Source organism: Phyllobates terribilis, unplaced genomic scaffold (assembly GCF_046119375.1).
Source record: "Phyllobates terribilis strain yellow unplaced genomic scaffold, ASM4611937v1 Scaffold_4__5_contigs__length_816908805, whole genome shotgun sequence".
Taxonomy (NCBI): Eukaryota; Metazoa; Chordata; class Amphibia; order Anura; family Dendrobatidae; genus Phyllobates; species Phyllobates terribilis.
The window spans coordinates 713,769,826-713,785,389 of NW_027362764.1; the positions used below are offsets into that span (position 1 = coordinate 713,769,826).

A 15,564-nucleotide genomic window follows, 5' to 3' on the forward strand; every position below is an offset into this window, starting at 1 on the left:
AAATGTTTGGACACACCTACTCATTTAAAGATTTTTCTGTATTTTCATGACTATAAAAATTGTACATTCACACTGAAGGCATCAAAACTATGAATTAACACATGTGGAATTATATACTTAACAAAAAAGTGTGAAACAACTGAAAATATGTCTTATATTCTAGGTTCTTCAAAGTAGCCACCTTTTGCTTTGATGACTGCTTTGCACACTCTTGGCATTCTCTTGATGAGCTTCAAGAGGTAGTCACCGGAAATGGTTTTCACTTCACAGGTGTGCCCTGTCAGGTTTAATAAGTGGGATTTCTTGCCTTATAAATGGTTTGGGACCATCAGTTGTGTTGTGCAGAAGTCAGGTGGATACACAGCTGATAGTCCTACTGAATAGACTGTTAGAATTTGTATTATGGCAAGAAAAAAGCAGCTAAGTAAAGAAAAACGAGTGGCCATCATTACTTTAAGAAATGAAGGTCAGTCAGTGCGAAAAATTGGGAAAACTTTGAAAGTGTCCCCAAGTACAGTTGCAAAAACCATCAAGCGCTACAAAGAAACTGGCTCACATGAGGACCGCCCCAGGAAAGGAAGACCAAGAGTCACCTCTGCTTCTGAGGATAAGTTTATCCGAGTCACCAGCCTCAGAAATCGCAGGTTAACAGCAGCTTAGTTTAGAGACCAGGTCATTGCCACACAGAGTTCTAGCAGCAGAGACATCTCTTCAACCACTGTTAAGAGGAGACTTTGTGCAGCAGGCCTTCATGGTGAAATAGCTGCTAGGAAACCACTGCTAAGGACAGGCAACAAGCAGAAGAGACTTGTTTGGACTAAAGAACACAAGGAATGGACATTAGACCAGTGGAAATCTGTGCTTTGGTCTGATGAGTCCAAATTTGAGATCTTTGGTTCCAACCACCGTGTCTTTGTGCGACGCAGAAAAGGTGAACGGATGGACTCTACATGCCTGGTTCCCATTGTGAAGCATGGAGGAGGAGGTGTGATGGTGTGGGGGTGCTTTGCTGGTGACACTGTTGGGGATTTATTCAAAATTGAAGGCATACTGAACCAGCATGGCTACCACAGCATCTTGCAGCGGCATGCTATTCCATCCGGTTTGCGTTTAGTTGGACCATCATTCATTTTTCAACAGGACAATGACCCCAAACACACCTCCAGGCTGTGTAAGGGCTATTTGACCAAGGGCGAAAGTGATGGGGTGCTATGCCAGATGACCTGGCCTCCACAGTCACCAGACCTGAACCCAATCGAGATGGTTTGGGGTGAGCTGGACAGCAGAGTGAAGGCAAACGGGCCAACAAGTGCTAAGCATCTCTGGGAACTCCTTCAAGATTGTTGGAAGACCATTTCCGGTGACTACCTCTTGAAGCTCATCAAGAGAATGCCAAGAGTGTGCAAAGCAGTCATCAAAGCAAAAGGTGGCTACTTTGAAGAACCTAGAATATAAGACATATTTTCAGTTGTTTCACACTTTTTTGTTAAGTATATAATTCCACATGTGTTAATTCATAGTTTTGATGCCTTCAGTGAGAATGTACAATTTTCATAGTCATGAAAATACAGAAAAATCTTTAAATGAGAAGGTGTGTCCAAACTTTTGGTCTGTACTGTATATGTTATATAAAGTACATATATACAGTATGTACAAGAAGTCAGTTGTGATATATTATATATACTCTATATATATATATATATATATATATATATATATATTACAGTTATTATAATATTCTTAATCCTTTAATAGTGTGGATATAAGTAATACAGATACACTCGTTGAAGAAGAGGAAGGAGAATCATTTCAGTTAATAATTGACCGCTATCTATTTGTTTTTCACAGAGGTTCTGCAGCAGCTAGAAAAGCATACATTATGAACAGCAAAGCCGCTGCTGTCAGTCAACGAATTAGAAATTCCTAGTGATGAGCGAGCATGCTCGTTACTGAAGATTTACAGTATGAGTGACGTGCCCCCTGGGCCTGTGTTGTGCAGGGAATACCCGGAGCCGGATCGCTGGCGGTTGTAGTCTCCGTGGCGTTGACCCGGTCCGTGCCCAGGGTGGTCAAATCAGTGGCAGTCTTAATAGTGTTATATTGTCCGACTACGCCACCCGTGGATTGCGGTCAATGGGGACCGCCGCTGCAAGGCAGACCGCTGAGGCCGGTGTTATGTGTGCAGCTAAGAATGGGATGACTCCCCACGGGAGGAGTACAGCCTCAGGGCAGTTAGCGTGGATGATGGGAGTGATGGTGGAGATAGTCCCAATACCAATAGTGCCGGAGGAGCAAGAAGTCACAGACAACGTGTTGCAATCCAATGTCCTTTACTCACAGTTTGTATTCTCTAGGTCACTCTCGCGAAGCAGTGACCACCCAAGCCGTGCTGCGTCCACCAGGCAAGGGACTCGGTCAATTCCCAGGTCTTTCTGGAGTATGTCTCAAAGCTCCCTTCCGTCCTTTCTCTGGCTCGTGCCCCACCAGTGACCAAGCTTATGTCCAGCTCCCGCGGGCCTTCTCTTGGGAGGGCTACGTGCCCACGTCCCTGACCCTCTATGGTATGCCTTCCTAGCAAGGTGTAGTGAGGGGTCGCACCAAGGGCTGGTCACGACCTCCGGTTCTTGGCTGAAGATGATTTGCTTCCACCAATTTGGGACCCGGTACCCTGTTCTGCCAACCCGTCACCCGCAATCTCCTGGGTCCTTAGGGTTCTCTCTTCCTTCTCGTTCCTGAGCCTTTCTGTTTCACTTGTTACTTCTGTTCTGGTCTTGTTCCCTTTTCCTTTCCACTGTTCCTTCTCCTCTCTCTCTCTCTCTCTGGCCCCGGCCTCTGTGCTAGGCCTGCCCAGGGAGCTGAGCCCATGCAGCAGCCCTGCTCCCTGCCTTCTCCACTTCTCCTCACAGACTGAACTTCTTCTTTCTCCCAGAGCTAAGATGGTGCCCACCTTTTATACCTCCCTCTGACCATGAGCCCAGGTGACTAGCAACCAATGGGCTCCTTCCTATGCTCAGGACCCAACCCCTATCTGCCCCTACAGCACTGGGTGTTCCACCCCCCTCCCCACTCCAGCCAGGGACAGATGCTGTCGTGTGTCTAGTGGGAGCACCGTTGAGCTGTCCCTCGGAAATGGGGTGTGTGCTGTATGCAGCTAACTGAGCCCTGGTCCATACTCCATCCTTACCCGGGAGTGGGATATCACACCTCTGGATGAGGTGCAATACCTCTGTAGCGACCAAGTCCTCGGGGCGCTACATGAGCATGCTCAGGTGTTTTCTGAGTATCTTCAGCAGTGCTCGGGTGTTATGTTACAGTCACTCCGTGCTCATGATTTGCGACTGTTTGACAGCTTTAATACATGTGAGGAATGCCTGTTTCTTAGGCATTCCTCACATGTATTAAAGCTGTCGAACAGTCGCAAATCATGAGCACGGAGTGACTAAAACATAACACCCGAGCACGCAGAAGATACTCGGCGAGCACCCAAGCATGCTCGCCGAAAGTGTTGACAGAACATACTCGCTCATCACTAGAAATTTCTTGATAAAAGGTTTAGGGATGTGTGTTATGCAGAATATTTTACAAAAGAGGAAGGAAAGGAGCTTCACGTAATTATTGATTGAAAACAGGCTCAACGGAGAGGGAAGCATGGCGAAACCTGAAAAGTCAGAAAGAGATCCACACATGTAGTTGCAGAAAACGCGGGAACTCCTTCCGATCACCGTTTTCCCCCTTCTTGGCATTCTAACTCCTCTTAAAGAGGACATGTCACCAGGTCAAAAGTTCCCAGTTTTTTGCTCTTTTTTTTCCATTCCTGCTGCGCCTCTGAGTATTCTGTGCATTTTCCCCCTAAATCTGACATATGGTTCCAGAGATATGGGCCTTTTTATTTAGTGTTACCTTTTTTGGTCTTTACCAAGGGGGCAGTGCTCACAGGGTAATTATGAAGAGCAGCCCAAATACACGCCCCTGAGAATGCTGTGAGTGACTCCCCCTTATAATGATCATAAAAATTAGAGGCAAACAAAAAAGGTAGATATGTCTGGAACCATATCGTGGATTAAAAACAAATGGAAAACTCAGGGGAGCAGTGGGAATGAAATAAAAGCAAAACCTGGCCACTTTTGACCTGGTGCCTCATTATAAGATTTTGGTTTGATTCTATTATCTCTTGATGGCTGTTTATTTTTGTATGGAGCTTCTGTAGACTTTTTGTTTGTACTAAATTATTTTTGGTTTCCTAGAAAATAAGGGTAATTCTGCATATTCCCTTAACTGTATGTGTCACCTGGGGCTTGGGGAATGGGTTTTGAACGCTTATCAGGACACTCGGTAATTTATAGACTGAATGTAATTTTTGTGTCATTTAAATGTTTTTACTGTTCCTTCTAATATATGTTATTAGAGTATTGTATTATTTTTTTTTTTACTGAGTTATTTCCTATTGTAGGGTGGTAGTATCATTTCATTATTCTTGACAGGCAGTTGATAGGCAGTTGTCTGCATACACATCCTCCTTTTGGCTTTTAAATATAAAACTTTTAGCAAACACACTACGGGGTATGAAGCAATGTGATAAATTATGCACAAGTTCAGACTGCCTGGACTAAGTTTTGCGTGCCTAACCTATAGACAGTGAATAAATGTGGGTCACAGTTTTAAAAAGGCTCAGAGGAGAAGTTTCAAATGGACAGCTCCATTCGGACTTGGCTTATTTCTACATTGGAAGAGACCTGTCAATCAACCAGAACCTGGGAGGCAAAAGCTGAAGGGGAGTCACCCCATGGATACTTCTCCCTTTTTAAAAGCATATTTCTTCATAAACACTAAAGCACAAAACATAAAACCTGATTCATCAAGACTGGAGTTTTTGGAGTTTGCACTGGAGTAAGATGCACCTAATTTATTATGAAGCACGCGCCTCTTAATTAATTAGTTCCACCTTTCAACTGCGGTGTGCCACAACCAGAAATATACTCGTCAGGGGGCTGGTATAAGTTTTTGACATAATTTGCACCACTCCTACGGTGTAAATTATGATGAAATTCTCGAGCCATCATGGCGACGCCCCACTCCACATGAGCGCCACCTACTTTTCAAAAAGTTGGCAGAGCTGGCCAGGACTGCAGTAAAAATATTCAAAATTTTAATTTAACCACATTTTAATCAATTTTAAGCAAGAAAGATAAAAATTCAATAATCGATCACCAATTACTACTGCTGTCCCATTTAAATCCCAGCCTTACAAATTCAATTACCGAGAAAGATAACAATCCAATGATCAATCATCCATTTGTGCTCCAGTCCCATTTACCCACCAGCCTTGCAGATTCAATCATCAACATTACAGATAAAAGTTAGTACACCCAGTAAGCAATTAAAAGAAATAATAAAAAAAAAAGAACTCTATGACTAAACGATTGATTTCTCGTCAATCAGTTGATCATTTGGCGATGGCCGATCAAGGGCAGAATAAATTTCAATAATGCACCAAATATTTTGCAGAAAAATTAAAAATGCAAATATTGGTTGATTCTTTTTAATTCCATGTGTGTGGTGACCATTAAAGTGTTAGACCATGTTCATTCAATAAGAAGTAGGCAACAGGGTACATAAGAGATAAGACAGGACAACACCTTAGTCGTTATCTATCAGCCACTCCTTGGTCACTTAGTACCATGTCAATTAAAATGGCTTCCCACAGTCTAGTCTGCCCCTATAGTTCAGTTACATGACACAATAGTCTTATATTATATATAAGGAATAACTAAATAAATAATCTAACTGTGTATTAAAAGCAGTAATTACTCCATTTTCTATACAATATAAAGTCCAAAAGTAAAAAGATTGAACGTCCTTGTGTCCGAACACTGATTCCATTGAGCTCCAAGCAGCCAAAGCTGCCCGAAGGCCACATAAGAGGCCACCAGTAATGTAAACTGTAGATTTTAAGTGGGATTCTTGCTACAGAATTTGCATTGGGGTCTGGGAGCTTCAAGTTACACCTCTGTGCACAAATGTCCCAAGTAAAAGTCATAGCTGATCACCTTTTTTCCAATTAATAGATCAAATTAATTAATTAGATCAAATTAAGAGACCACCTCTTTGAGAAGACCAACTCTGATTTAGGTAACACTTTCCATGGGAGATTTTTTTTTGTTCCACCATTTCCTTTGTATTCAGACCACCTTCTTTGACCTCTCTCTAGAAAACGATGTTTAAGTGCATTTTGGGGTAGCCGTCTCAAAGAATATTCATTGCCATAATTTTATCAAATGCCCATTTTTTGTCATAACTCGAGACCTTCTTTACAAAAGACTATGAAACTTTTATTTTACCATGGCAATGTTCTATATTTCTACTAGAATTTTCAGTGTCAGCAATAAAAAATATTGTTAAAAACAATTCAAAAGACTTCATTGTGGTATCCAAACTTAGGTCTGGTATAATCAGAATTTAGGGCAGGGTGATATTATTCAATCTAATGTACTTTACGGAAACTATTGGATCTCAGGAAGCCATCTCAGACAGATCAATGCTCACATCCACCCTTAAATCATAAAAGACACGCATGGGTCAAAGTCTTTTCTGCTCTTACAAAAGGTGAGGAATGAGAAGACCCGCCAATTCTTACAGTACAAGACATATATCAAAGAAAGGAAAAAATTACCTGAATACAGCATAACAGAATAAGAAAATCTTTAAGCTTCGCCATCTTAAGTTACTTCATGGAAGTCCTAAAGAAAGAGGCATAGGTTAAGGGTAATCCGGAGACGTGTGCCTTTGAACGTTGACTCAAAAGAAGAAAGCCATCTATTGGTGAATCACATACAACCCGGGTTCAAAAGTTGAGCTCGGAGGGGCTGGGTGAGCAGATATGTCTTAACATAGGCAACTATAAGGAAATGACAGTAAATGAATCCTATGAGCGGATCCCAGCCCAGTAGGTTAGTTATCCATTAATTCATAGGGTGGGTGTGATCTACATAGCTTGTAACCGAGCAGCTCTACGTGAATGTCTATAGCTAAAATTATCAGCTGATGCCAGAATCTTTTCTTACTTAACCTTGTATGACATTTTGAATTAATATTATGTTAATTTTATGAATTTTTATATTAATTGAATTCTCATAAGTTTAGTGCTTTTTGGGCAAAAAAAAATCCTAATTGTTTTTTACTTGCATGAAATAGGTACAAAGCACTGTTGAAGTTATACTGTTCTTCAATCTTTTGATTTCAGTGTCTTGTAGATTTTTTTTTTTACCATTGGTACATACAGCTCTGGCAAAAATTAAGAGACCACTGAACAGTTTTCTATTGGAAAGCATGGAAAGACTGGTGGAAAGCATGCCAAGACGCATGAAAGCTGTGATTAAAAATCATGGTTTGTCCACCAAATATTGATTTCTGAACTGTTCCTGAGTTAAAACATGAGTAATTTGAGGTCTGAAAGCGCTGTTTTCTCTTTTAGTATTTTGACGCTTTATCATTTGCTGAAAATAAATACAAAATTTTGAGCTTTGAATTTCGGAGACATGTTGTCAGTAGTTTATAGACTAAAATAACAATGTACATTTTACTCAAAAATATACCGATAAAGAGAAAAATCAGAGAAACTGAAAATTTTGCAGTGGTCTCTTAATTTTTGCCAGAGCTGTACACTGTTTGGGGCCACTGAACATTTTGTCAGAATGTGGTCATGAATAAAAAATAGCAATGGTATATTACCGTTGGATAAACATGTGATTACCTGTATATCTTTCTTATCTCATGTTCTCATTGCTCTTGGGGGGCAATTTCTGAGTCTTCATTGTCAATTTTCAAATTCAAAGGGGGGAATCCACAGTAGAACCCTAATGGACCCCATTATAATGAATGGGGTTGGTTTGGTGGCGCCAGTATTTATTGTACGATGGATCTGTATAGCTTTCGGGCTTCAATTATGAACAGATATGACAATATAGATGTGAATAAAGTCTAAAAACCTCTCTTATTACTTATTTATTTCATTAATATATGGATTTCCCCTGGGTTCAGCTTTTAAGTGCCCATTTCTTTTAGGCATTGGCAAGAGAGAATAATGCTATCTAAGTAATTTTTGTAGCTCAGTTTTCAAATATTTTTGGACCCACTATCTTCCTCCAGCAGATGGCAAAAAAATACAAGTTTAAGTACCAAATCAGTTCACCGGACATTTGGTGCTACAAAATAAGTGTGGACGACTACATTCAAGTCAATCTGTGCCTTTTTAATGACCCTTTCGCATGGGGACACAACAATGGTTAATACGATTGTTCTGAACCCACCAAAGAGCATACCAGTTGTCGGCAAATCTGCAACATGTGTTCTGTTTGCTGGTTATCGATCTCTGTAAAAGGGCTTTAATTCTCCATAGGCTACACTAACGCAAAGACAGGGGCAGACAAACTTTCCAAATGCCCAGATAGTGCTAGATTTATCTTCAGGCAATGTGCCCAAAGCAGAAATTTCAGAAATATTTCAAAACAGCCAGAACAGATCATAAAGCAGTTTTTACGGCATAGATGTTGTATAACTCAGGTTACGACCATCAGTAGTAGTGAGTCATGGGATGTCATGGGAGTTATCTCTTGAGATGAATCAATAGCTTAAAACTTCTGAGAATAGGAGTGTCCCAAGTACGGGTCAAGTGCCAGCTAGATGTAGAAAACAGAGGCTACTACGGCAGTTTTCTATATACTACTGCAATTTTTTTTACTATTATTGGGCAAACTGAGTGGTATTTATAAGAGTACTAGATGGAGGCCCGATTCTATCGCATCCGGAGGGCGGTAATGTCACGATGGAGGCAGACTTTGCAGCGTTGAGAATCTCTCCCCCCATGTGCTCACCCACCTATCCACTCTCTCTTTCCCCCATGTGCTGATTTCTCTCGTCTGTGCTCTCTTCTTTGACCTGTCTACCCCATGTGCTATCCGCCTTGTCTGCTGTCTCTCTCCTTCCTGTGCTGTTCTCCCCTCATGTGCTTTCCTGTTTGAGCTGTCTCCCCCCTGTTCTCTGTCTCTCTCCCCACTGTGCGCTTTCTCTCTCCCCCATCTGCTGTCTTCTCCTCTCATGTGATCTCTTCTTTGACCAGTGTACCCCATGTGCTCTCCCCCTTGTCTGCTCTCTCTGTCTCTCCACCCCTGTGCTGTCTTCTTCCCTCATGTGTTCTCTCGTTTGAGCTGTCTCCCCCTGCAGTAAATCAGACCGCCGCCATCTTTGTGCAGTCAGATAGCGGCGGCCACAGTAAAACTGCGCATGCGCTCCTCCTGTACAAAGATGGCGGCGGTCAGTGAATCATTCGGTTGATCCCGGCAGAGGCGTGTACGGCGTGCTCGGGACGGTGTTCCGCTGGTGGTACTGTGCAAGAGGCTGCGTACGGCGTATACAGCGTGTGTGTGTGGTGTGTACGGTGTTATGTGTGTGTGTGCTGGTGCGTACGACGTATACAGTGTGTGTGGTGCGTACGGCTAAATACAGTGTGTGTTTGTGTGGTGCATACGGCGTATACAGAGTGTGTGTGTGTGGTGCATACGGCGTATGTAGTGTGTGTGGTGCGTACAGCGTATACAGTGTGTGTGTGTGGTGCGTACTGTGTATACAGTGTGTGTGGTGGTGCGTATGGCGTATACAGTGTGTGTGTGGTGCGTACGGCGTATACAGAGTGTGTGTGTGTGGTGCGTACGGCGTATACAGTGTGTGTGTGCTGCGTAGGGCGTAAATGACGAGCTCCCAAGGACGTGGGGTATTCGGTGCCCGGGACTATAGATGCTGGCGAAGGGATCTGTCACAGTGGCGGCAGCCCGGTCCGTGGCCCAGGGCGGTCAACAAAAAGGGGAAGGAAAATATTTATATGGGATTTGTAGTTCTTAGGAAGTGTTCATGACGCCACCTGTGGTTTCTGGTAATAGGTACCAGTACTGCTTCAGACCTCTGGGGCAGTTGATAGGGCAGCTGGGTTGGATCGGCTCCCCACAGGTGGAGCGGGCCCCAGGGCAGTGTAGGTGCAGATGATGGTGGTGCTGGGGCTTGTGGTGCAGGAGAGATGGCGTAGCGGAAATAACTGACAGAGGCAGTGGAGTGCAGTCATCCGAGTTTACTCACAGTTCTGTTCAAGTTCCTCAGGTACACTGTACGGGTGTCAGCCTTCCGTGTCGCACTGCGTCTACCAGACAAGGGGTCCAGCACTTTCTCAACTATATCAGGAGCACTTGACGGAACCCCGCTTTCTTTATGTACCTTACTAGACTGACTTCTCACGTTGGGTCTTCTCCCTCCTGCCCTGCGCTTCCCCACATACAGTCCCGATCGGGTGCTCTGAAGTCCCTCTGGGCAACCTGGAGTTCCCGGACCTACTTGATGCCCTTCACGGTGACTAGAGTGAGACTGTGGCAACTGCACCATGGAAGTGCAGAAGCCTCCGGTTTTCCAGCCGAGACCTGGAGTAACACGGCTGGTCCAGGGACCGGTTCCCTTCTTGCGGCTTGATCCCTCTGACACTTGGCAGATTCGGGCGTACAGCTGCCGTCCTGCACTCACCGTACCCCCTGGGATCCCTTGTGTTACCGGAGCCTTTCTCCTCTGCTCCCCTCCTGGGCCTCTATTACTAGGCCCCGTTTTGGAGCAGAGCTCCTGAAGAGACTCTGCTCCCCTCCTCTCCTCTCACTGAATCACACTTACACTCTCTCCTGCCACCCTAAGATGGCTTTCCTTTATATACCTCCTATAATGGTGCTCCCCTACTCTACATCCTCCACCCTCACCCACTACTGGTTCCCCCTCTCTTTGGTTCCCCCCCACTCCAGCCTGGGACAGGGCTCAGCAGAAACACAGTGCATCTTTCCCTTCCAGCCGGCCTGGAGTAGTGTAGTGTTGAATGCGGGTGTTGGGGTTCCGGGCAGCACTCCCTCCTTACCTGAGAGTAGGAGACACCACACCTCTGGGTGAGGTGCAGTACCTCTGTGGCGACTGATCCCTCAGGGGCACCACACTCCCCCCTGGTAAAACACAGCACGTTCGCGGGCTGGAACTAAGCAAAAGCATGGTATTTTAGACATACAAAATTTTCAGATGCATCACTTAGAAGATTATAAAACTTTTTCTTTCCTTTATGGGAGGCACATTACTTAAACGTTACAGGTTAACATTATCAAGAACAATATAAAACTTTTCACTTGAATATACATATTTTTTTCATGTAAAACATTTTTCAACATTTTTCAAGCAAATGTAGTGAGATCCCAAACAGGGTGTCCATCTCACTGGTAAAGGTGCAAATCGAGCAGCATGAGGGACCCGTCCGAAAACCCTCAACGTAGGCCCTGGGCGTGGCTGCAGGGCATAGGCGATCCAGATACTGGACCTCGGCTTTGGCCACGCCAAACTGGTTTTTGTTCTGAGGTCTGCAGTTACGCATATAAAACCAATAAGGGGCACTTTAATAAGTGCAACTATATACACTGGAAAGTTGTTGGCTGCTCACAGTCCTCAGCCTGCAGTCTGTATACCCTCATGGGTAACCAAATGCACACAAAAACAACTTTTCTGTTTGTACCCTTATGGGTGACTATATACAGTTCTCAGTTCCATCTAATTTTACACTAGTAGTGGTATCCCCACTGGGGATGTTCCTGGTGCTCGTCGACTGTCCCGGCCGGGTCATCAGCCTCAGGCTGCAGGGGCATGTCCTCGTCCTCTTTAAACACGCGGTGGACTCGGAGGGCGTACCACCCGCGTTCCCCATGGTGACTGGTGTAGGAGACATAGTCACCAGGATATAAGTTCCGGTCAGGGTGTCCATGCTCTAGTTGGGACTCGACATCCCGCCTGTTCACAAAAATGTCCCGGTCAAATTCTGGGTCACGTATAAAGCCCCATCCGGCTTTTTGGTTAAATTTGACTATCAGTCCCTCCTCCCGGGGACTAGGCCGAATGGTCTCGTTTTGGCGTACCTGTGCCTTGGCGGCCTTGTTTCTCGCCTCTAATTGCTCCGTGCGCACCCGCCGGGTGCGCCGCTCTTTTGCTAGCTGTTGGAGCTCCCTTCTGCAGAACTCCTCTCTCTGCAGGGCTTGGGCCTGGGTCTCCTGCGGAAACCCCATCAGGTCGCCCCCCCGGTTGTCCCACCTATACTCTTCTCCTCCATGGCGGGCTTCCGGGGGCACTGGTATTGGGAGTAGAGGCCGCTGCAGCTGGTCCTCGAACTTGGCGGACCAGTCGAACGTGGGCGCCTCGTACACCCATTTGTGTGCCGGGGCTGGCGGTTCCGGGAGGGAGCCGAGCAGGAGGTCTGCGGAGTCAGCGCCCGGGGGTGGAGGTTCCGGACTTAGCAGCTGCTCCAGGGTGTACGTGACTGGGGACGGAGGGTGCTGTAGGAAGCCCTGGAGCAGGTCGGCGCTTGCAGCGCCCCGAACAGGGGAACTTCTCCTACCTGCTCCTGTGCTGGACGCGGCCTCCTGGCGCTCGTCATGCTCCACCGGGGCTGGAGTGCTGCAGGTGGCACACAGTGCTGACTGCCGCCGGGCAGTGATTTTCGCCAGCAGCTCCGTCTTCCACCTGGTGATCGCTTGCTGGGCCTTTTCCAGCTGCTGGCTCAGCTCCAGTACTTCGCCCTGGAGGAATTCGGTCTCCTCCGGGGACAGCTTCACTATTGCCTCCTCCAGGGTGAGAGGGGTTGCCAGCTCCTGCAGGCCAGAGGTGGAGGTTTGGTCCTGACCTCCTTCCATTCTGGCTGCCGGGTGCGGTCTGTCTAGACTGGTTAAGACCACACCCTGTCTCCATTCCTTCTCTCCTCCCTTTTCGGGGGCGGTTCCATGGCTGCCTGCTGTCGGTCACTCCCAGGGACGTCCTCCCCGCCTTGACGGACACATCCATGCGGACGGTCACAGTTGCAAGGGGCGGGTTGTGCTTTTGGCGCCATTCTGGGACCCAGCCTACGATGGGAGGTTCCATATTGTTGTCTTTGATCACGCACATAATGGCGCCCGTTCTTCTGGGGCGGGCGCCACATTCAATGTGGAAAAACAGTTCTTTAGGCACACAATACCCGCTGATAATAGGCTGGTCACGTATCCTGTTCGCGACGCCAAAGATGACGCGCCCCCAGGGCCATGGGGTTATTCGGTGCCCAGACCTATAGATGCTGGGGCAGGGATCTGTCACAGTGGCGGCGGCCCGGTCTGTGGCCCAGGGCGGTCAACAAAAAGGGGAAGGAAATACAGTGTGTGTGTGGTGCGTACGGTGTATACAGTGTGGGGGGGGCGTACGGCGCATACAGTGTGTCTGTGGTGGTGCATACGGTGTATACAGTGTGTATGTGGTGCATATGGTGTATACAGAGTGTGTGTGGTGGTGCATACGGCGTATACAGTGTGTGTGTGGTGCGTACGGCGTATACAGTGTGTGTTTATGTGGTGCGTATGGCGTATACAGTGTGTGTATGTGTGTGTGTGTGTGTGTGTGGTGCGTACGGCGTATACAGAGTGTGTGTGTGGTGCGTATGGCATATACAGTGTGTATGTGGTGCGTACAGCGTATACAGTGTGTGTGTGGTGCATACGGTGTATACAGTGTGTATGTGGTGCATACGGTGTATACAGAGTGTGTGTGGTGGTGCGTACGGCGTATACAGTGTGTGTGTGGTGCGTACGGCGTATACAGTGTGTGTTTATGTGGTGCGTATGGCGTATACAGTGTGTGTATGTGTGCGTGTGTGTGGTGCGTACGGCGTATACAGAGTGTGTGTGTGTGGTGCGTATACAGTGTGTGCTTGGTGCGTACGGCGTATACAGTGTGTGTGTGTGGTGGTGCGTACGGCGTATAAAGTGTGTGTGTGGTGCGTACGGTGTATATGACGCGCCCCTGGGCCTGAGTCGCGCAGCGTTGCGCACGCGGGAGCCTACCCGGAGCCGGATCAGATGGGGGTAGTAGTCTCGTGGCGGTGACCCGGTCCGTGCCCAGGGAGTCAGACTAAGTGGCAGTCTATTAGCAGTAGATGGTGGATGACTACGCCACCCGTTGAATGCAGCTATGGAGCTGCCACTGCAGGGCAGACCGCTGAGGCCGGTGGAAGGATGGTGCAGCGTGGATGGTATAACCCCCAACGGGAGGGGTATGGCCTCAGGGCAGCCGACGTGGATGATGGGGGTAGCAGGAACCACTCAGAGACGATGCGGTGTAGTTCAGGGTCTTTACTGGTGACAAAGATAGACCCTCCCGGAGTACTTGCTAGCAATCGGGGCCTGGTCAGTCCTTGAGCAGATGAGATCTCCCCTGGCCAGGCGGAGTTGTAGGCCTTCCCAACTAACTGTACTCTTCTGGCTACCTTGCTAGAGGCGGGTAAAAGTAGCCCACGTCCCTGAGTGTACCGTGTGGTGCTCACCCGTATGGCCGGTGACTCGGGGCCTTCTAATGGCTTCCGCTCCACGATGGCGGTGCTGGTCCCACGCGTGTGACCGTGCCTTCGGGTTTCTGGGCCAGAGGACCTGCAATCCCCTGCCGGTCGGTTTCTGCTGCTGGGTAGAGATTAGTCCCCACAGCCTCGGACTCCGGGTCCGGTGATACTTCTCAGTCAGGGCGAGCTCTGCAGCTGCCAGCCCCTGACTCCTTGTAGCACTGTTCCCACAGAGCTCCTGATGTTCTTTTCCTATATCTGCTTCTCTGTCTCTACTTCTTCTCTACTCACTAACCCTGCCTCAGCCCTAGGTTTATATAGGGGAAGTTCTTCCCCTCCCAGGACTGGGCAGGAGGTGTGGCATGCATAGGATCCCTGACCAAGAGACCTCCCACCTGCTCTCAGACGTAATATCTCTATCACTGTGGCAACCAGACCCCTGGGGTGTCACATATACAGTGTGTGTGTGGTGCGTACGGCGCATACAGTGTGTCTGTGGTGGTGCATACGATGTATACAGTGTGTATGTGGTGCATACGGTGTATACAGAGTGTGCGTGGTGGTGCGTACGGCGTATACAGTGTGTGTGTGGTGCATACAGCGTATACAGTGTGTGTGTGGTGCGTATGGCGTATACAGTGTATGTGTGGTGGTACGGCGTATACAGTATGTGTGTGTGGTGGTGCGTACGGCGTATACAGTGTGTGTGGTGCGTAAAATGTATACAGAGTGTGTGTGTGGTGGTGTTCACGGCATATACAGTGTGTGTGTGTGTGTGTGTGTGTGTGTGTTCCGTACAGCGCATACAGTGTGTGTGTGTGGTGCGTACGGCGTATACAGTGTGTGTGTGTGTGTGTGTGGTGCGTACGGCGTATACAGTGTGTGTGTATGGTGCGTACGGCGTATACAGTGTGTGTGTGTGTCGTGCGAACAGCGTATACAGTATGTGTGTGTTTGTGTGGTGCGTACGGCGTACACAGTGTGTGTGTGTGTGTGGTGCGTATACTGTGTGTGTGTGTGGTGCGTATACTGTGTGTGTGTGTGTGTGTGTGTGTGTGGTGCGTACGGCGTATACAGTGTGTGTGGTGCGTACGGCGTATACAGTGTGTGTGTAGTGCATAAGGTGTATACAGTGTGTGTGGTGGTGCGTACGG

The 15,564-nt window shown here is 47.2% G+C and overlaps 1 protein-coding gene across 1 annotated transcript in view; it reads right to left on the minus strand.

Annotated features, from left to right (window-relative positions):
* CDH17 (cadherin 17) overlaps positions 1–6,921 on the minus strand; it is a 116,760-nt gene extending 109,839 nt beyond the window's left edge. Inside the window, exon 1 of the mRNA XM_073679669.1 lies at positions 6,671–6,921. Within this exon, the coding sequence (XP_073535770.1) occupies positions 6,671–6,715 (45 nt within the window). The 5' untranslated portion in view covers positions 6,716–6,921. The remainder of the gene's footprint in view (positions 1–6,670) is intronic.
* Between the last annotated feature and the right edge of the window lie 8,643 nt (positions 6,922–15,564).